Source organism: Molothrus ater, chromosome 3 (assembly GCF_012460135.2).
Source record: "Molothrus ater isolate BHLD 08-10-18 breed brown headed cowbird chromosome 3, BPBGC_Mater_1.1, whole genome shotgun sequence".
Lineage (NCBI taxonomy): Eukaryota > Metazoa > Chordata > Aves > Passeriformes > Icteridae > Molothrus > Molothrus ater.
The window spans coordinates 41,630,852-41,652,882 of record NC_050480.2 but is presented as its reverse complement, the minus strand read 5'-3'; the positions used below and the strand labels follow the sequence as shown (position 1 = coordinate 41,652,882).

The 22,031-nt window shown below is 45.6% G+C and overlaps 1 protein-coding gene across 2 annotated transcripts; it reads right to left on the bottom strand.

Annotated features, from left to right (window-relative positions):
- Window positions 1-321: 321 nt before the first annotated feature.
- On the bottom strand, window positions 322-12,010 carry AGT (angiotensinogen). Of its 2 annotated transcripts, none has more exons than XM_036380033.1 (5): window positions 11,944-12,010; window positions 5,564-6,377; window positions 3,030-3,294; window positions 2,446-2,590; window positions 322-1,990 (listed from the first exon to the last, which is right to left on the bottom strand). In XM_036380033.1, the coding sequence occupies exons 2-5, from the start codon at window positions 6,348-6,350 to the stop codon at window positions 1,799-1,801; spliced, it is 1,389 nt and encodes a 462-aa protein (XP_036235926.1). In that variant the 5' UTR covers window positions 6,351-6,377; window positions 11,944-12,010; the 3' UTR covers window positions 322-1,798. The 2 variants fall into 2 exon arrangements, with proteins under 2 accessions (XP_036235926.1, XP_036235928.1); XM_036380035.2 differs by having other exon boundaries at window positions 5,564-6,374; window positions 11,944-12,002.
- Between the last annotated feature and the right edge of the window lie 10,021 nt (window positions 12,011-22,031).

Sequence of the window (22,031 nt, the reverse complement as noted above, 5' to 3'; positions counted from 1 at the left end):
CAGCACTTCTCTCTTTGCAGTCCTTATTCTAGTCAGTTTACTTTTAGTTCCTTGTCTCTGCCCTTTTCTTCTTCCTTTTCATCTCCACGATGTCAGTGGAGAGGTGCTCTCCACCACAACATTTCTTTTCTGAACAGTGTGTTTGATGGGTTTGTTTTGTTTTTCTGCCTGTAACCACTGAAGAGGGATATGGAGTTCCAGAGCATATGGCCCCCACCTGTGAATAAAGGCATTTACCCCTTAACTTTGTCAGTGTACCCAGAAGTTATTTATGGACAAACTAAGCCAGAACTCGTTTATGAAAAAAAAGCCCAACTGAACTGTGGCAAAGAAACTTGGAAGTGAGTTTATTTGCATCTTTCTACCTCTGCATGTTCATACTTAATTACTTCTGTATATAACACAAGTACAGTATTTAGATGTTAGAGCATCTGGAGTCCATACAGTATAAATGGATAAATACATGGATGCTGTATCCTAGTATTCCTGGGGGTTATTTTATTTATTTTCCATGAAGCTACAGGGATGTGTCACATATCCACATCACTGACACCAAGCTGCTGGCATTAGTGCATTTAGATTAGATACACATTTGGGCCACTGTGGATGGTAATGAGCTGCTGTGCACTGTAGGATATGTCTTGCATGATCTGCCAAAGAGATTTGCAGTTATTTTTAAGTGCCATTAGTGCTAACAATAAACCTAGAGATGAGAGGTGGAAATCCTTGTTCCAGGCTTTCCTTAGTACCAAGGTTTGTCTCCCAGTTCCTCACTTCAAAGAGTCGTCTAATAATCTCTTGTTCCACTTTAATGTTGCAAATTTTTATGACTCTGTTAAGAGTTGGACTGGACTGCTGAAATAATTTTATTCACAAGTAGCAGCACCACGTCCACTATTTATACTAATATATATTATTGCCATTAATGCTATTTTTAAAGAACATATGGTTTGGATATGTTAAAGTTTACAGAATTGGACGCTAACCAGTAATGTCCTTCTTTGCTACAAGGCTGTAAGAAATGCCTCACAGGTTATAAAGTAATCCAGTAAATGGAACTGTGCTGCAAAAGTAGACCTTTTGGGATCTTTTTCCTAAAAAAATCAGAGATAATTCTGTCAGGCTCTGAGAATTTATCCATCACAGTTCATTAATACTACCAAACCCTATTTTTGGCATTTCCATAGAGTTAGAAGTGAACATATCCATCTGGGCTGCAGAAAGAAGAAACTTCCTCTAAGCATGTTTTTGCTTCCAAAGCAGAAAAATCTTGTCTCAGTGGGACAAGTGGAGCCTGCCTGTGCTGTTGGCAGCATTTTAGAGGGAAATATTGCTGATGAAGCTAGAAATCCCTGTGGATAATTGTAAAATCTTCAGTGTAATGTAAAAGGGAGTCTCTCTTGCAAGACTGACTGTACAATTAAAGAATGAAGAGGTCCTTTTCCATAGTAAATAAAAATACTATAGTAAAAGCTGCTTATCTGTTTTTTCAAGTTGATGCTTTGCGTTGAAACACTGCCCTGCCCCACTGCATCCAAAAAGGGAACTAGGAGCAAAAGAGATACAAAGAATAAAATGGAAGCTGGAGGAAGGATGTGAGTCACCTCACATGAAATAGATAATGAGGATGAAATGTTGCAAGGTGTTAGCTTTCAAAAAGCTGTATTTTGAACACTGACTGCTTCATCTCAAAGCTAAGTAGAGCACTCAACAACATCACAAAAATATCTGATGAATAAGAAAAAGGTGATGGGAAATGTGCATCATTCCACTCTTTTCTTATCCTCTGTGTTTGCATTTAATCCTCATGCAGAGGGTTTACTACTCTGCCAAGAAAAAGCATTGCCCTTGACTGCTTTTCAAAAACAGCAAAAAGGAATGGCTTATTCAGTGTTACATCCAGGTACACCCCATCTTCCTTCTGTGCTGCAGGGTCTTCTGGCTGCTCTGTTCCATCACTGGCCAGTTTGAAAAAGGCTTTATTTATTACCTGTAAGGAAAAACATATGAGTAACTCTGGAGTCATCAGAGCACAATCATGATGGGACAAATGAGAGTCTGAGTAAATGGTGAAGCACATTGTACTCCATAGATGCTTAAAAGAGAAGTTGGAGTGCTTGTCCATAACGTGCAAAAGCTGTATAACTGCTTTTACACTTGGGCTTGGCTGTCATGCTGTTACCCTTGTGTCATGGTTTAACCCCAGCCAGCAGCTGAGCTGCTCACTCATTCCTCCCATGACTTGCCAACAACTAAAACTCATGTGTTATCAGCATTATTCTCCTACTAAATCAAAAACATAACATTGTATGTGATACTCAGTCCCCTACTAAGCATGTCCCCTACAAGGCTCTGACTGCTTAGTTCTAGTTATCTTTATTCAATTTAGGAGGCTGAAACTGTGCAGGAAGCTTTTTTTTTTAATGCCAGTGATATGTACTGTACCTTTCCAACTGTTAGACTGGCATTGCTTATCTTACTGAAGTCTGCCCCCTTCCCCAGCAGTGCAGGCAGTTCCATATCTGCAAGAAGCTCCTGTAGATCAGAGCTGTCTTCTAGTGTTAATGCTGGCAGCTTTAATTTAATTTCTCTGCAGAGAGAGGGAGAGAGAGAGAGGCAAGTGAGTGATTGTTCACTGTGAGAGCATAGTGGTTGGGCAGTCCTGAGGCATGGGCATGTGAAAACAACTGCAACAAGTGCTCAGTGTGTGGGCACAAACACAGTGGGTGCCTCTTACTGTTTCCAAGTGTGAACTCACCCAGATTTCACCCAGGGTCTGCTGCTAAACTCCAGATCATCCCACTTCATGGGTGGGATGCTTGTTTCCTTGAAATACCCCCAGATAAAAAGCTGATCCCACCGAAGTGGAGCTCCTTTGAAGTGAGCCCCTGGCTGTGCAGGGGTTTCTCTTTGTGGCACAGCAGTACAGCCTCCCTGGCAGGACCTGACCCCAGGTGAGGGGCAGGCCCGTGTGGCTCACCCCATGCCATCCATCCCTTCCATGGGAGGGTGCACAGCCCCTTCCCTACCTTGGGGACAGGCGCTGGAGCCAGGCTGAGGACTGCCAGCTCAGCTGGGACTGCAGGTGCTCCAGGTCGCTGCCACCGATGGGCTGCAGCAGCACCAGCAGCGCCGTCTGGCTGATGGGAACCTCCACCATGGAAAAAGTGCCGCTGGCATCGGTTTGGTACTTGAATGTCCCCGTGATGGACAGCATAGGGACCAAAACCTTTGTGTCTGAATCCACCCAGAACTCCTGAGGCTCTTTGAGCGGGAAAGCTTGCTTAACATTTGCTGAAAAACAGATCAAGAAAAGATAAATTGATTCTTCTCTTCCTTCCTTCCTCCCCTCTGCCCCTTAGCTGGTCTTTTTAAGAACACACTGTGCCTCAGAGAAGGACTGCATGTATAAAATCACATTTAGCTACTGTAATCATATGTCTCCCCCTTTTAATCTGCCTTCTGGTGGCATCAAGCACAGGGGCCATGACCATCGGGACTGTGACTAAAGCTGCTGTGTTTCTGTTGGCTTTGTGGCCTTTCCTGGGGACAGGAAAGTGTCTCTGCTTGCTTGGCTGCCTGCTTCCTCCCAGGCTGCCACATGATCCCCCGGGGCTGACAGGCGTGTGCAGAGGGTCAGCTTGGTTTCCTCTCTGTCCCTCAAGTGCAGTGATGGCATGTTTGGAAGCACATTCATCAAAGCCAGCCCTTGCTGCAGGAGCACTCTCAGGCAGCCAGGTGGGCTCAGGAGAGGGAAGGCAGCACAAGCTCTCCCTGACGTCTCACCCTTCACCATCTTACAAACCAAAGCAATGGGGAAGGTTGTAAGCACAGCACTGAAGTGTTGCTTGAGCTAAGGAGGTTAAAAAGGACATACTTGAATACTTACTAGACCTTAAAATAAATTTCTTTCCCAGCTCACAACTATGAAGGGCCTTGCTCTCACCTTGCACTACTTCTGTGCAGCTTTGCATTTCAACATGTTATCTTCTCACTGCCACAGATCAATGCTGTGCCCAGCTGGGCAGATAATCCTGTTCAGCACTAAAGAAACTACTGCCCACAGTGAAACTTGCACCTGATGTTCTGCACTGAATTCTAAATGGCAGGCCCTGCTTGGCAGCAAGTCTACAAATGTGAAGAAAACTGTGTGCAAGTGAACAGCACTTGAGACCACAGGAACATTTAGCTGTTGTTTTGTATGTATTTCTGTCACTTTATCAGTGCTATGGCTGCTAATAACATCTCAGAGCTTTTGTAACATGTTTCAGAGAAAAAAAAATGTACTTTTTCCTTTCTGCAGCTATAGGGACAGACATGGAGCATGACAGCATCAGCTGTCATGGGTGCCCCTTCACAACCAAATGGCAAACCAAACGCTAAAGTCATCTTCTGTGTTTATTAGAAGGTAATTGTTTGTGTAATTCATTTGTTCTTGAGCCAATTTTGTCCATCCCATGTGTGGGCACTGTAACATTTAAAATGCACCTTCTGAGAGAGAAGGTAGTAGAGCTGACCCAGTGAGGCAAACCCTTGAACATGTGTTTCTAAGCTTATACAAATTACAAGTTTCCAATACAGAAGAGGAAAAAATTGTTCTACTAAAGAAAAACTGCTTTTATCACCATGCCCAAGTGTGTAACACAATTACTTTAGTAGTATCATATCTATGCTAGATCTTACAATGAAGAGAAAGTTGATGCCCACAGCTCACTGAGAGAATGACAGCACCCATGAAAGGCAAAGAAAACCTGACATCCAGTTTTGAGGTGGGAAGATGGAGGCACAAAAACGTTTCCTGAGCACCACAACTCCACCTTTAGCAGTAGAGCCTCACTCAGGAGCTTGGGGCTCACTTCAAGTGTTCTGAAATACATTCCCAAGTAGGCAAGCTGTCTGAAGTGTGCAGCCTTTGATACTGCATTCAGTCAGGAGGATCTAGGAGAGCAGCTACACTCAGAAGAGAAGGCTCAGTTGTAGTACAGGGGGATTTCTGGGACAGCAGCACAGAATGACCCTTGGCAATGAAGGGATTGCCTCATTCTAGGTTTGTGTAAGTGCCCTGCTTCCATAACTGGTGATGTTCAGTTGCTTCCTGAGCCAGATGTTGCCTACAGACTTCTGTGTTTAATAGCCACTAGAGGAGTCATGTCCATTGTATTTTTTAGCCTTTTTTGTATCTATACCTCTGCCCTGCATCCCTCAGCTCCTTTGGCTTTCTTTAAAACTACACCCTTTTCAATCTTGCTGGAGGCCCCTCATGACTTTCAGCTCCTTTGCAGCAAGAAATGCTGCGCAAGTCTTTCTTATGCACCTTTCCACACTTTTCCTGGACATGGAAGATTTCTTGAAGGCCATCTGACTCCTCCTGACTCCCCGTCACCCTTGCTGGCTCATGGCAGACAGGATTCCTGGCACAGTGGTGGGGAGCAGAGGTCCAGCCTTTCATCTGAGCCCTTCCCTTTCCCCACTGGCCAGGCCTGGCCTTGTTCCTTCCCAGGAGCAGGGTTGCTGCCTGTCCTTCCCCAAGCCTGTTCCCAAGAGGAGCAGTGCTGCCTCGTACCTGCCAGGCGGACGTCCACGGCAAACAGCAGCTGGGTGGATGGGTCCATGTCTGCCAGCAAGGCCTCGCTCTGGCCCTCGCTTTTGGCCTCCACAAAGGCGCTGATTTGTTTCACTGCCTCGCCTGGATTGGCAAAGTCAACAGCTCGGGCGTAGAATGCATCAGCACTGGGGAGCAAGTGCTCCATGAACAGCTGGAAGAGGGCTATGCCAGGGGCACTGAACAAGCTCAGTGTCTTGGAAAAGAGCAGCTCCTCGTCCCCGCTCTTCACAAGCCTCTCGATCGTCCTCAGGCTGGAAAGGAAATTGCTTCCGACTGCTGTGGAAGTGCAGTCAGGGTTTCCAGAGGGGGGGACAAATCCCAGCAAACCCTGCAAATCAAGTGCTGTCTGGTTTGAGGCCCCCAGGTAGAATGACACCAAGGAGCTGTAGAGGCTGGTTGGGGACAGGAGCACATTTTGGCCCCTCCGTGCTTTCTGCAGTGTGCTGTAAAATCGCATGCCCAGGACGTACACCAGGTCACTCAGGTAGCTCCGTTCCTTCTCCCCCCAGGTGCTGAGGCTTGGGGCTTCCAACTTGTTGTCATTCATGCCACCTTCATATTCGGGTGTGGTTTGGGACTCAATGGAGACAGGGACAATAGTCTTTCCCTCCTGAACCAACTTTTCCAGCTTGTCACAGTCACTCTCATTGAAAGAAAACAAACTGAAAGGGTGGACGTAGACCCGGTCACAAGTCACCACAGTAAGGCAAGCCAACAAGCAGAGAAGATCTGCTACCAGATTCATGTTGGAAAATTGCCTCCAACGTGTCTGCTGAAAGAAAAAATTAGGAGAAAAGGAGAGTGGTCAGTCTGTTTCAAGTAGTTTCTCTTAATCACAGGGAGAGTTGCTAGTGCTGTGTTGGAGTTACAAAGGTGGGGATTTTAGTATTTAGTGGTGTTTGGTCTGACTCTGCCCCAAAAAGCCTTGGATGAGACAGACAAGTTTCAATGGCAGCAGGTGGGAAACGGTGAGCACAGATGTGACTCCATTACCCACTGCAGTACCCTAAGGATTTATCATGGGAATGGTAGTGGATGCTGGTTATGCCTGCAAACTAGAGCATGCTATTTCTGCAAAACCTTGTTTTGCAACAAATGCAACAACATTTGTTCCTGGGAGCTGGTCAGAGCCATCTCTGCAAACTGCTGCACTGAGCCTTGCTGACACACAGGCTAAGCAATGTGCCTGTTGTTATGCAGGGAGTAGGTTTGGAAACCAGCTCTGTTAAGGTCCAAACACAGAACGTATGTCTGGTCAGTAATGGATGTCTAGTCAGCAAAATACTTGGCACTAGCTGAGCACATTATGTTTTCACAGCCCAGTGCAAACATTCATTCTAGCTTCTAGGCAAACACACTCCAGGCTCCCTTATACAAATGTGCTCACATTGAAACCATTTTTCATTGCACCTTCTATGTCTGAATACAGAGTTAGAAGGGGTAGGCTGAGTTTTACTCAGCTGTGCAGGCAGTCTTCTCCTGAGGTAAAAGATCACTTGCTGCTCTTGTTTTTCCTGACAAGAAGCAGAGAATTTTATTGTATGTGGATGTCACTGGTGTTTTAGCACAAAGGACATAATGCATATTGGGAATGACAATGTCATGGACACACATACACACAGACAAATTATACCCACTGACAAATTTTATATTTTTAGGATTCTCTCTTTTCTTATATCAAACTTTTTTGATAACTAATAGCTCTGCTGCACCTTTCTTGGATTTCTAATATATGACTGTTTATCCGTGTATTTGAAATCCACATTGAAATGTGTTGAAAATTATGCATCTGTAACACATATCATCAGCCAAAATGCTGTTATTCAGAGCTGTATTTTTATTCTAGTAGTAATTCCTTGTTTATTGTAGCTTTGTTCACCCTCTTTCATCCATTTCGAGTTCCGCAGAGCTCATTGGATGGGCAAAATGCTATCAGCCTTGCCAGTACCCAAGCCCTACTCTCTGCTTTCTTCCTCCAAGGCTTTTTGAGTCACAGCAGTCTGTCAGGTATTGTAATTCTGGTAGCCTGAGCCTTTTGAGAGGACACAGAGCAATGTCTGTCTCACCAACACTTTACACAGGGTGAAAGTGCTTGTGTTTAAATCCAGCTATTCAAGACCTGGCCCCTTCCCAGCCTAATTTACAATGTATAACCATATTCTTTCCCCTGAGGGGTCCCCAAGTATTTCATGCCTAATGATATCCCAGTTTGCAGTACCACCACTCTACAAAAATTGAGATGTGCTTGGTAACTAGACATACCTTGCCAAGTATGTCTGCCTGCTAACACGGATATCTGCATTCCCAGGCTGTAGGCTCCTATCTAACAGCTGGGTTTGCAAATGAAGTTTATGTTCTTGTGATGGTCACTCAGGTTGTCCAAGTGTCTTCCTACTGAATGCCTGTGAGTCAAGCCTGAAATTATTTAGTCCCCAGAGGCATGCAGAGGAGGATCTGTTGTAGATTTCTGTCCCTGTGCCTTCACTCAAGGATTGTTCTTCTCCATTAATTCCCACCTCATCCTCTAAATTACTGTATGGGCAGCACAGCCGTGCTGCTGTCCCCTCTGCTCCCAGCCCCTCTTCACCTCCCCAGCCCCACTGGTAGCATGTGACATGCATGACAGAGCATATTCATTGCTTGTGACTGACTAAAAAATTATCTTGGAAGGTGCCTTCCCAACTTCACTTGCACAGTTAGCCCAACTACTGTGCTAGTGGATTTCTAGACTCCTCAATGCATTTTTTCACATTGGCATCCTCAGGAAAACGAACCAAAAAGCCACAAATTAGAAGGAATTCCCTTCCCACATTGTTCTCTCCATCATACAATTCTTTTGAGGCATTACTTAATCTTTCCTACACCCAGGCAGGCTGTGCCATTAGGCACTGTTGGCACCCAGTGGTCACTTCTCTCTGGCATGCCAGAGCTCCCAGCTCTGTTCAGCTTTTGTTTTATGAGCAGAAGCAAGAGGAGCAGCTCTCACTGCCAAGCACTTACCCTAAACCCCATCTGTGGAAAGTCAGCGTGGTTTGCTTGGCTAAAGAAGAGAGCCCCAAGCTCTTTGGGAAAGCATCAACACCTGAGCTGGAAAAGCAGCATTCAAAGCAAATGCAGTAAGAGCTCGTACTCGCCTCTGTCCTGGGGGTGTCGCCCCTTTGTTGCCCCTCCGATGCTGCTGTCCCTCAGGCGAGCTCCTCACACACCTCTCCCCCCCCGGGGCGGTGGGACTGCGGTGGAATTCTGCCCTTTCTAAGCGGCTGCTGCGGGGCATTGCGCAAAGCTGCTTTACATCACAGCCTGGGGCTGACAGAAGTTACCTCGGGCCAATGAGACCTGAGCCCGGCTCAACACCGGCTGCATAGAAAGTTCCAGGGATGGATGGATACACAACCTTTAGCCAGACCCAGCACACCTGTGTAGCCTGCAGTTACACATTTACCAAGGCAGACATAGGCCTTTTTACTACACAGAATAACTGATTATAGGGAAGACCTCATTTTTGCCAGACTGAAAGGAATGCAGATTTCTTTGTACTTATATTTGTTGTACAGTTGGATTTTTGGATTTGTTGCACAGTGATCAGATTTTTGACTTCACAGATAAATTGCCTTTAATCTCTACCTTGCAGCCTGGGGACCCACCAGTGTGTGAGACATGTATGCTACTGCAGAATAAAGTGATTAAGCTCTCAGTTTTTATCCCTTCTTTCCCTCTTGAACTGTTCAGATTGTCTAGGCTTTGTTCTTTCTCCTCTTGAACAAAAAGTGTTGAAATGGAGAAGCTGAAAACCAGATAGGGGAGATGGCCAGAGCTGGATCACAAAGACTTCATCCGTCCCAGTGTCAGCCTCTCAAGTCTTGTTTGGGAAAAGGGGTTGGGATTTGCAGATCTTTGTGCTGCATTTGAAACAATCTTTCAATTTTGATGTGCCCCTTCTTGCTATTTAAGCACATAAACAGTGAATCAAGGTAGGGATAAATGCAATTGGTTAGACTGGGTCATGTTCAGTGCCCTTTATTCTTAGTAATTAAAATCCCATGGCTCTTACAGGAGTAGGGCTGATTTATCATCTGTCCTTTGATTTTAGAGGGCCAGTCAGGCATGATTTGTACTGCAGTGCCCAGCTACATGTTGGGTTCAAGGAGAGAGCTGAGAGACGGGGATGTTGTGCCTGGACAGCTGGAGCTGGTGGAGATGAAGGTGGAGACAGGGACAGCTGAGTCCTGCCAGCCCAAGGGCTGTATGCCAGGTGCCTAATGCCAAAGAGATGAGAAATTTCTGTCTCTGCAGTCCTGCTTTTCATTTAAACAATCTGATTACCTTCACTATAATGAAGTCCAAAAGTGGTTCTGAGCCCAGGCTTGTATAACATGCACAGAAGGCTTAAACAAATAGCTTGAAACATTCAAGGTGTTTTGTCCTCTTGCTGCCTGAACATCTCAGGTGAGGAAGCATCTGCCCACAGCACAATCCCTGAGCATTTATACCATCTCCAGACAGCTTTAAAATGCTTCTAGCTGAGTAAAGAATACAGGCAAAGGGAGAAGGATGAAAAATGAAAAATTCATATTGCTCAGCTAAATGCTAAGATCAAGTTAGGCTTCAGGTCCCCCTTCTTTCCCCTCTACCCTGGAGACTCCTTCCCACAGGCAGACCAGCAGAGCCAGTTGGTCCCTTAGAGGCCAATGGAGCTGCAGGTGGGACGTGAGCACAGCCAAAATCTGTATCTCCTGCACCACCACCCATGTGGGTCCTCCTGAGGCACTAAGCAGGCACCAGCAAAACACACAAATGGCCAGACCATGCTGAGCCTAGGAGCTAGAGCTGGTCTGCTGCATCCCTCTAGATGAGGCTTGAGCACAGGTAAAAAGAAAATCCATCCCAGTACTCTCTGTATCGAGGACACACAAATGAAAGATGTTTCATGGAAGGGCACCTTGTATTCCATAAAACTCTGAAAAGTATCCTTACTAAAAATAATTACTGGCTTTGGCTAATAAGCTACAAGTGATGTTAATAACTTACATTATGTACAGCTGTCAGACTTACATGTTTGCTGTGGACAATAAACACTGAAAATGGAAATCACAAACCCCCTCACCCACTGTACTTTTTTTCTCAGATCATTATGCCTTTCTTTGTTCTGTAGCATCCAGACAATGTTGTTTGGCTATCTCCTGCTTCCAGTTCCCCTGAAGGTCATGACCAAGCCATGCTGCAGCTGTTGGTCTCCTTGTGCTGTAAGTACCAGCCCTAAACAGGCCACCCTGGCTGCAGGGGATGCTGCCCTGAAGAAGAGAAGGAGCAGGAGTCACCTGAACAACAAATCTAGCATGTGAGTCTGGGGGCTCTGCCACATAAAGGAAGTTCAGTTTAGTTGAATATTCTCGGGGTTTTCAGCCAAGTTGATCCTTGGGTGTCTTTTGGTGTTTGTGCACTTAGTTCTATTGTTTTCTGTCGATAAAAAATTGGTCAGTGTCTCTGAGGAACACAGAAGTCTATCTTTCGCCCCCCACCCTTGCCCCTACATCAATAAAGTAATCCCATTAAAATACCTAGCTTTCTCCAGAAAAGAAGTTTCACCAGGAAATGTTCAATGTGCTGTTTTCGCCACAGTCCTCCTCTTGCTTTGGGCCACTGGGAATTGGGCTGGCCCCAGTAATGAGGAAGAAACTTTGATTTTACCTCATGTTCATGCACTACTGCAAAGCTCAGATACAGCTCCCCCCCTCATTTACCAGTCACTTGTGCTTGCTCACTCTATTAATACTCCCCTATTAAGATGCATCACACACCAGCACACTTCTTAGATCTTTGTCTTTTATCTTTTAACACATTCTTCTAAAGGAGAAAGTTCAGATTACAAAGAACATATCCTGGCACACCTGCAACATGTTTTATCCTAGTAGCACTTAACTACAGTTAGTCTTTAATTTTACTTCTGAGACATTTTTAAGCAGGAGTGCATGAGCATTATTCCAATTACTATATGTGGACTCTGTTGTCAGGCTTTTTTTGTTGAGTTGCCATGGTTTTAGGAATAGGAGTGTTCTTAAAGATAGAACTTCGACTTTAAAAAGCAGAGTCTTTATCCTGCCCTTCAATTCTGGCATCCAAGGATTTTGCCCCTTAAAGAGAGTTGTTCCAGAGAACTTGCACTGGGCCAAACTTGTGCAAAAAGCTTTCTGGCAGCAAGGAACCCAAGAAGGTGAAAGCAAGGCTGTTCTACAAGCATCCCCTATCCAAAATAAGCCTGTGGCCCACACACATTTTCTAATGAACCTCTCCCTGCAGCAGCCACAGTAAAGGCACAAAGAAACACAGAGCTCTCAAACCTGTTGTTCAGTGGTGAGGTGTGCGCTCTCCTTTTGCCCCGCTCTCGGATTTTGGAGGGGCACTCGGCTCCCCCTCTTATACCCACTCTTGCATAAGCCGGGCCCGCCCCCTCCCCCCCACCGCTGCCCTCATTTCTCTTCAAAACCTGCCTCTGTTTTTCCTGCTTGTTATTCATGGTAGCTGCTGAGAGGGAGCAAAGAGAGGTGGAAAAACACTGGTGCTGCAGTTATGGCTTTCCTTGCAGCCATCCTAGGGATCAGATCTCCTGGTCAGCCTCGCTGCTGTGAAGTGCTAATGTGGAAGCACTCCCCTGCCCCACAAAAAAATCTTGGTGATGGTGCTCCAGCACTTCTTCATGCAAATACTGCCAAAAAGGCTTCAGAAATTTAAACCCTGGCAGAGGAACACTAACCCTATAGACAGCAGCATGTAATCCAGCCTTGAATGGGAAAATGTTTTTGTCCAAGCTAAAATTTTGACTGATCGACCAGGCAGCTATTCTTTTGCAGAAGAACATTGCGTTTCCACTTTGTCAAAAAGCGTTTTCATTGATCTGAATTGTTCTGGGAAAAGCTGTATAAAATTCAGCACTTTGTGTGGAGACAATAGTAAATATTTTATTCTGTTTCGTTCCGTTTGTTTTCCAGCTTTCCCGAATTTTGCTCCGAGACCTGAACTCAAAAGGGCCAGATGTACTCCTGTGATGATGCTCTTGTCTCCTGTGGGGCAGATTATACATATACATACACAGATTATGAATTAATATATGTATGGCTAATTTAGACATAATAGCATGTACATGGCATATATAATTCATTACTAAATTTGAGGGTTTCTCTTATTAAGCCTAAAAGCCTTGAGTGAGAAACAGGCTACAAACAGTTTGTTTATGCAGCCTGCGAGTTGACATTGGTAATAGTGAACAGCTACATCCCATCAACATTCACAACGTTCCCTCTCTCTGTTTTGGTAAGGAAACACAGCGTGGAGTCTTAACAAGGCTCCAAATGGAGAGGGTAAACAGGCACTGGGAAAAGGACTGGGAGGAAAGGCAAAAGAGAATGCCTGTGTGGGAGGATCTGACAAAAGGAAGACTGGGGACTATTGCTTCATCAGCTGCTGCAGTGGTTACCCCAGGTGTGGCAGTCAGTTGTGGGGATGTAATGGAAGAATGATTGATTGTGAGACAGCCAGGAAAAAAGCTTTGTGGAGCAGAAGAGTGCCTACAGAGACCAAGACATTTCAATTAGGTAGAGAATCCACTGGTATGGGAAGTATAAACATAAAATGCTAAAGGTGAACAGAAAGTCTTGAACCACTCTTTTGTAATATTGCCAGAATCAGTGCATTCCCAGTAAAATTATCAGTCTGCAAATATAAAGGAGGAACCCTTTTGCATGCTGGAACTGTGGGAGACACTGCCACAGGATGCTGCAGAGACCAAAGGTCTTGGTACAAAAAGCAATTAAATGAAAATAACAGAGGGTGTGGCCATTGGCCTCTGCAGGACATAATGGTCCAGGTGAGATTGCTAACTCGGGAACCCCCCAGACAGATAGCTGTCATGAATTTTGCTTGATCTAGCATCTCTCATGCTTCTCTCCAAGGGACTGTCTTCAACTTGCTGTGGAAATAGAGATGTCTGAGCTGAGGCCAGCTTATGCTGGCTCATTTTGCAGCACAGACTGAAAATACTCTTTCAGTAGTGCTACACTAAAGAAACAACACACTCAGCAAACCCAGCCCTCAGCCTCACCATTGTTCCTGTGCACAGAGCATTTAGGAACATGCTGATAACTCTTCAAAATCAACATAAACCATGGAAAATATGAATGATTTTCAAAAATTGTGGGTAGGCTCTTCATATTAATTAGCTGTGTTTCAGTTTTTCTCTTTTAATCAGGGTACATGCACAAACTGTGGCAGAGTTACTGCACTGGGGTCTAAAATATGTCTCTGACTCCTGCCAGACCTATGTGCTCTGTTCTAACTTCAGCTGCAGACAGAGTATTTGGTGACTTTTTCCAGAGTGAATAAGTAGGAAAGGAGTACCACTCTGGCAAGTTTCTATACTTTAGTAAGCCAATTTTCCTCCCATTCTGTGAGAGTTGTGGCAAACTGCCATGGGCCTGATTTTATTTGTTTATATTTGCTGTCTCTAGTGGGGAAAGGCAGTGCAAAGTAATATTTTTTTAGCTGTTTTAATAAAATAGGAATAGGTTTGCATATGATTTTTCCTGTGTTTTCTCTGTATGCCTGACCTCTGCCCATGCTGGCTGGAACCACTTTTCTGTGAAAGCTTCTGATGAGCATGAGAGATGTACTCAGCTTGCCCAATTTTTTGTGTAAAGAGGATTGCAAAAATGCTTTTCAATAATAACATTCAAAGTACAGATGATGAAAGAGAGGGATTATCCTGCTTCTGCCATGGGTTCTCACAGCAAGGAGCAATGGAAAACCTGGTAATTTGGCTCCCATAAACCCCAAGGATCACGTGTGTCGTTCCTGTGCTGGGGTGGAGGAAAACAGTGTGTCTGCCTGGATGATGCCAAAATGCACATGATGAGTGGGCAGCCTGAGAGCTGACTCAGGTGGAAGGGCTGGTGTGGCACAGTGCTCCCTCTCCACGGGAGAGGTCCCCTGGCTGAGCCAGCTGCCTGGCATGCCCTCACTGCCACAGATCCTCCCTGTTGGAGGAGAGAGCATCCTTGTATTAACACTAGTACAATCAGCCTAAAATTTCATTTGGTTTGCCACAGTTTGTGTTTGCATGCCCTGAGAGTAAAGATGGCTTCAAATTTTTGTAGCCCTATTTTTCTTATCTGTCCCAGTGGAAGATGCAGTTTTTAAGAGCATTTTAAATATGGTCTGTGCACAGCCTGCACATGCACACAGAGGCATGACTGTGGGCCCACTCTGTGTGTGGGCAGAGGAAACCTCCTTCCCTGAGGATCTTAAAATACTTTTCAGTCTAACAGTTACATCAGCAACATATAATTGATTTGGGTCCTTTCCTCTGGCACAGGCTGTGCCTGTGACGAGCAAGAGACAATCCCAGACTGAAGCAGCCTGTCCTGAGAGTTGAAAGTGGACACAAAAAGGTGACATGAATCACCTTCAGTCATGCAACAGGTTGGTACCATCTCAAGAACAAACAGCCAGGTTTCTCTACTCCCAGCCCAGTGTTTACCTTTTTGATCTCGCTCTATCTTCATACAGTCCTGTGGATAAGGCAGAGCAGCAGGGATGCCTGCCTGAAAGAGCTGGTGCCAGCTTTGTTATCAGAACTCTGGCAGATGCCTTTGTGTCAGGGAGGGATTTTGCATTGTGCCAATATTTGCCAGCTGGGTCAGCCACTGAGGTCTTCAAGCTATTACCCAAGTTGAGCAAGGGAAGCAGCCAGGTGACCACTGTCTGGGAAATGCCACAAAACTCACTCCAAAAGCCTCCAGCACCAAACATCTGGCTGCCCTCAGTACTGCAAGTATGCTGCAATACACTCAGTAGTGATTTACTCCCTGGGGATCTCCTAAGTGATATCTCTGGTGGCTGATCTTTTCTGTCATACTGAGGTTTTGAAAGTGTGGTTGTAATTTTTGTACCCCAGCCAAATTGTCCACAGGGCACTATGAACAATAGTTGTTGTCTCCTAGCCTGGAAACTCCAAGTATAGCCACCAAAAGACCTTTAGAAGATGGGATATCCGTGCTGCCTGCACAAACTTAGGTTCCCCTTTATCTTTTCCCAAGCCTCTCTCAAAATACCTCCACCCCTCCTGCTGCTCCTCTGCCTGGATGGGCAAATAGTTGCAACCAGCAGGACTCTGCAATTTTGGACACTGTGTGGTGTTCCTCTGAGCAGACTGTCTGCGGTGGTCTCCTGCCTCACTCGAGGGGTGTTTCTAATGATATGCAGTTTGTGCAGTTCATTAGTGAGAAATAGACTGCAGGCATTGTGGGACTCTTCCATCTTCTGGAGCTGCAGCAGCTCCCACTCAGCCAGCTACAGGGGCAAAAGTGCAGCTCTCTTGGGACAGCAGCCGCAATTTTCAGTGCTCCAAACACAATCTACAGACCCTTTTGCGAGATGAGGGCAGGGCTGTCAGGTTGGCATTAATTTGAGGGGTGCACAACTAACAAGTGCTCAGCTACGCTGGACTCCCTTCCCTTCCCTTCCCTTCCCTTCCCTTCCCTTCCCTTCCCTTCCCTTCCCTTCCCTTCCCTTCCCTTCCCTTCCCTTCCCTTCCCTTCCCTTCCCTTCCCTTCCCTTCCCTTCCCTTCCCTTCCCTTCCCTTCCCTTCCCTTCCCTTCCCTTCCCTTCCCTTCCCTTCCCTTCCCTTCCCTTCCCTTCCCTTCCCTTCCCTTCCCTTCCCTTCCCTTCCCTTCCCTTCCCTTCCCTTCCCTTCCCTTCCCTTCCCTTCCCTTCCCTTCCCTTCCCTTCCCTTCCCGTCTCCTTAGCCGAAGCTGCCGCCTTGCGGAGGCTCCGCCACATCGCTGCTCCCGGCGCGGCCGGGGCTGTCCCGGCCAGGAACATTTGGAAATGCTATTACCGTACTGCCCTTTGGTAAACCAGTAATTCTGGAAGCAAGAGGAGGGGAAAGTTAAATTTGTATTCAGTAATTTTTTTTTTTCTACAGGAAGTAATTAAAGAGCTCATAACTTAAAATTTCTGGGGTTTCAATAGCGTGGCAAAAGTCAATCTCCAGGCAGATCAGAACTTCCTGCTCTTTTGTTTTTGCTGGATGTTTCTTAAGCAAAGGCTTACATGCTGCAGTTTTGGGTTCATTTTTATTTTTACTTTTCTTTTTCTACTTTTTCTATTTTAACTGTAAAAACGTGAAATAACAATTTAGCTTACTGCTTGAGGGATAAATCAGAGGAACAGTATTACTGAGCCCAGAATATTCATGATGAAAAAAGGATTAACATTGCCTTCTGGCAACATACCCTGATGAAAGCCTTTGAAAACCATAACTCCTGTCATTATTAAAAAAAAAAAAAAAAAAAAAAAAAAAAAAAAAAAAAAAAAAAAAGTGAGTGCTCTTGCAGTTATTCTGTTAGTCCCAGGAAAAGCTGAGCTCCCTTAGGGACTGCCTCTGATTCAGGGAGCTGAAGACATACTGCAACTTGGCTCCTCTCCCATACTGCCACTTGGTATTTCACAGTCTTAAGAAAAAGAATAAAAATAATCTTAAAAGCCCTCTTTTGTTTGTAAAGCTGCCGCTCCCCCAAAGTGATGAATTAATGCAGCATTGTGTGCTTAGCTCTGACAAAAGCCTGGAACAACAGCTCAGAAAGCTGTGCTGTTTGGCTGGGTAAAGCACTTAGATGGCTGTCTAATGATGATCTTTCAGCTGCCAGCACAGATAATGTTGTCCTTACTTACCCAAGCATACAAAAAGGTGTTTCACATTTCTGGGTGTGTAAAAGGGGTGGCAGCCCATCAGAGAGGCCAAGTAAAAAGGGAACAGGCAGAGCAGAGCTGCCTCCTGGCACTGCAGTGCTGTCAGCGTCAGGGCAAGCTGGGCAAGTTGGGCTGTGGTGGGGGAGCCACCCATGGTGACAGCTCAGCACGTCCTGCCCTCAGCCCTGCAGCATGGCTGGGCCACGCCAGCATCTCACAGCCAGCCACAGCAGTGGGCAGTGACAGCAAGGCTCAGGTGGTGTGAGCACACATGAATACTAAGACCACATCTGAGACTGATGCCTCTTTAGGAGAACCTACTGCTTTTGCACAGCACAGTGAAAGCAACCAGACTTCTTACATTCACTGTTATTTTAGGATCCTCCCTTGAATGAGATTTTGATATCCTGCAATTCCTCAAAGGTATTTTTTTTCCTCTTAATCTGCAAGATTTTTAAAGGGCACTTCTTAAAAACCCTCCCTTTGATTTTCTGTACCCTTTTTCTCATTGCTCTCTAGCCTTTTTCACTAGGTTGTCCACAACATTTTGAAGGGTTGTCCAGTCCTCAGATTGTCTTTCAGAACCCCTAAAGCTGTCCTTTCTCATCTTCCTTCCCTCTGCTTCACTTCTGCCTGGAAAGGAAGGAGAGGAGGATACTCCAGCCCCTCTGTAGCAAGCTATGTCTTCTCCAGAGAAAGTATTACTTTACTTCCAGAAGACAACACAAATTTCCTTAAAAAAACAGCCCCAAGCTGGGCTTAATTTTATCTGGTCTCTGCTGTTGTTGGAGCAATAGAAGATGTCCCAAGCTAGCAAAGATGTGTGCAGGAGCATATGTGAAGCCTGCCAGGCTACTGGGCAAAAGTCCATGCACTCCACTGAGCCAAAGTAATGGAAAGTATCAGAAACAGCGTGGTTTCATGTGACTGTGACTGTGGCATTTGGATTCAAATCAAGGCCAGGATCAGATGGTGCCAAGCAGTATGAAATGAGACTAATCTCAGAGAGAACAAAGATGTTTTATGTAACTTCATACAGATCTGGAGGAGGAAGCACAGATAGCTGCTGAGTTTCACAGGTGGTACCTCAGTCCATAAAACATCTCCCCTTAAATCTTTGCAAATATAAGGAGAACAATAAAGAGACCTAGACAAAACCAGTCATATCTCTCAAACACTGTCCTGGTTTAGGGAGACCTAAAGAGTCTGGAGAAAGAGTACAAAAATTAAATATCTAGCCTAAACCAGTCCCTTAGAGAAGGTCAGATGGCATTAAAGGGGCTTAGCCAGCAGGTAACAAGCACTGGAGGACATGGAGTCAGTCAGACCAAAGGCTATGGATAAACCCTCAATGTTAAACTGTTGACAGGGCAGGAAGTGTAATGACAACAGGGTTATGAAAGACTTTAGGTTGCTGTCATTTGAATAACCAACTTTATATCCTGAATGACCAGTCTACCTGATGTTAATGGGGAAGGAATTACATAAGTGTGACTCAGAAAAAGCACATGCCAAATGCTGAACAGCAGAGGATGAAAGCCAGAGCTATAGCATGATACTAAGCAAGGAGGCCAAGAAATGGAAACCATAGTTTCCTACATCAAGCCTTTGTGTCACCTTCTATCCCATGAATTATGCTGGAAAGTGAATAAGGGTCTCTTCTAGAGTAAAAAATTACTCTATAAAAAAAAAAAAAATTACTCTGTTCCTATTAGCAGTAAGTGTGCCTGAGCCTCTGCTCTTGGCAGAGAATGCTCACCCTCTGCCAGAGCCACCGCTTCTTCTGCACAATGCCCATCTGGCCCCCTCTCTTGGTGTCATGGGATGAGCAGTGTCTTGGCAGGAGGGCACTGCCTGTGGGCAGCTGCAATTGCACTGGTGTTCACACTCCCTGAGTGTTTTGCTCCCATGGCTAAAGGTAATGGATAAAACTCCTTATGTCTCAGGAACAGGCATTTAATGATGGTACCCGGAAGAAAATGGTGCTCAGCTTTAACATATGTTGCCAGCCTGTGCATCACTCATACTGTCATGCTGTCACCTTGAAATCTTGCCTGGTCATGTGGCTTGCAGAGAGATCTCTGCAGTCTGCAGGAGCCTAATGGTGTCCAGAGCAGTCCCACTAGGAATTAATTGCATTCGATCTGACAGCTCCCTGTGTGCCAGCAGCACTTTCACACGCTGGCAGGCTCTCACTCACTGCCTGCACAGCCCAAGGACAGACCTGCTCCATCCCCCTGCTGGGACAGCCCGGTGGGCTGCAGACCCACAGTTCCTGAGGCAGTGGAATCCTGGAGGAAGGACTTTATTACTCAGTGTGACAAGACTTTCGTATCAGTACTGTCTTGTATTGCTTAAATGTCACAATATGTCTGCTGGGACTATGTCCCAAATGGAAATGTACACAGGCTGGTGTCGCAGCCTCTCGTTGTCTGTGTTCACCTGCTGCTCCAGGGAGTATTAAAATACACCCTGCTTTTACCCACTGAGCCAGGACACCTAGGAGCAAAGGTGTTCCAGGTCAGTGGCTCAAGTCCTGCTCGCCACCCTCCTGAGCACGTAGGATTGTGTTGCTGGTGTCTGTCCATAAGAGACCATCACAGGATGTGTTGCATTTCCCTCCCAGCCTGAATATCTGCAGAGAGCACCAAGTGGCAGGAATAAAAAGTGGAAAAATGCTCTTTCACTGCTTCCAAAAGATTTCATGGTAAAAGAGCAAAACTGCTCAGTTCCTGTAAAACTCAAGAGTGGGGTAAGCATGTAGGTGAAACATAGATTTGTTTGTTTCTGCCCTTCAAGAGATGACCCTGCAATTCTTAACATATGTCAGGCAAGGTATTGCATTTTCATAAAAACTGAGACATTTTATAAGTGTTTTCTGCTCGTTCCTCTTTCTTCCACCCACACTCCCCAGACACCATCTCTCCTGTGCACTTTTAGTGCCTTGACACCAAGGCTGAAATCTCAGAGACATGAATTTTCCTGCAGTGCCATGACATGAAGCAGCAGGGCAAGGAGAAGGAAATGCTGTCCCTGCCCTCTGGGAGAAAGGCTAAAGCATGAAAAAATTTCTTATTGCACAGCAGAATGTTCACATAGGAGAAAATCTGCATGCATTCCCCTGCAGCAGGACAAGCCCCTGTAGAGCTCAGCCCACACATTTTCATCTGCAACTGAACTCTGAAAGGAAGAAATTTCCTGAGGTGATACGTGATTACCCTCCTTGGGACGCAGCATGTGTGCAGTCTGTGTGTCTAGGGCACTGAAGGTCTCCTTCCCCATTAAACATGTTACTCTGGTGTATGAGAATGTGCCTTGGCCCACACAGAGGTGTTGTGGATAAAGTTCCTCGTTTTGCTGATGGTTGAGTATGAGATTTTGGGTACTTCACATCCCGGGGCTTGTGTTGGCACTAAAATGCCTTTTACCTGCCTTAACCTGATATCTGGTATTCCTCTCACTTGACTCTATGCATTTGATCTGGGCATCTACCCTGAGCTACCCCCCATGAGGGTCTGTCTAGAGGCAAATGAAGGACACAGTCATCTCCAGAGGGATCTCAAGGATGAGTACACAGTGAGTCACTTTCTGGAGGTTTTGGTCTTCTCAATGGCTGTGGAAAAAGCTGACATGAGTAACTTGGAGTCTATTGTGCAAACCTAAAGTTTGGTCAAATGACGGCCAAGTTTGGAGCACCAGGCCTGCCTCTTCTCACAGATTTGGACTGTATCCACATATTTGCACAATGGGAACTTGGTCTCAGCAGGAGTCTGCAGATATCAACAATGGATGCAATTATGGGGAATAAACATGGGAATATACGTTCTGAAAAAGAAAGCTTTCCTCCCAGCACTGCTGTGAAAAATAGCAGAACAGAGAGGAACTAATTCTGTTTCACCTAATTGCTCTCCATAAATCATTTCTTGGCAGCAGGCTAAACTGGTCCTCCAAAGGGCCAATTAAAGCAAACGGAGGCAGAGTGCTGTTTGTACTCAGGGGTGTGTTTTATACTACAGGAACTGTAATTTGTTCCAAGAGGGTGGTATCTCCTCCCTTTCCAAGCAGAGAGGAATGTCTATGTCTGGCTCTGAGTGTTATTTCTTCAGTGCATCCATGGTGCATTGTCTGGCATTCTCTCCATCCAACGTGAGATACAATGGTGCAGCTGAATGCTGGTAAGCAGAAAAATCACAGAATCATTTAGGTTTGAAAGGACTAATAAGATCATTGAGTCCAACCACCAACCAAGCACTGCCAAGTCCACTGCTAAACCATATCCCTGAGCACACATCTGCACATCTTTTAAATATCCCAGAGGATGGTGACACCACCACTTCCATGGGCAGCCTGTTCCAATGCTTGACAACACCTTCCATGAAGAAGGCCCCTTCTGAGCTTCCTCTTGTCCAGGCGAAACGACCCCAGCTCCCCCAGCTGCTCCTCCTAAGACTTGTGCTCCAATCCCTTCAGATCAACAAGGTCACGAAACCTGGAAATCAGTGACAATCGGTATTTGTTTTAAAATCACACCATACAGTGCACGCAGAACTCCTTCAGCGTGCGGCCCATCAGAATCCCTCCTCAGGGATTTTCTAATGCTCTTGCTGTGTTTGCCCAGCCTGTATCCAGCTCCAAGTCCTCCCCACTAGCTTTGCACACCCCTTTTGTGCACACCTAGCCCTTG

What these genes read in the sequence shown, in the direction of transcription:
- AGT (XM_036380033.1), bottom strand. Translation starts at nt 6,350, where the DNA reads ATGAATCTGGTAGCAGATCTTCTCTGCTTGTTGGCTTGCCTTACTGTG. An exon ending in CGTGGACGTCCGCCTGGCAG is followed by an intron (nt 3,295 to 5,563) that starts GTACGAGGCAGC and finishes TCTGTTTTTCAG; the next exon opens with CAAATGTTAAGCAAGCTTTC. An exon ending in CTCCAGCGCCTGTCCCCAAG is followed by an intron (nt 2,591 to 3,029) that starts GTAGGGAAGGGG and finishes CTCTCTCTGCAG; the next exon opens with AGAAATTAAATTAAAGCTGC.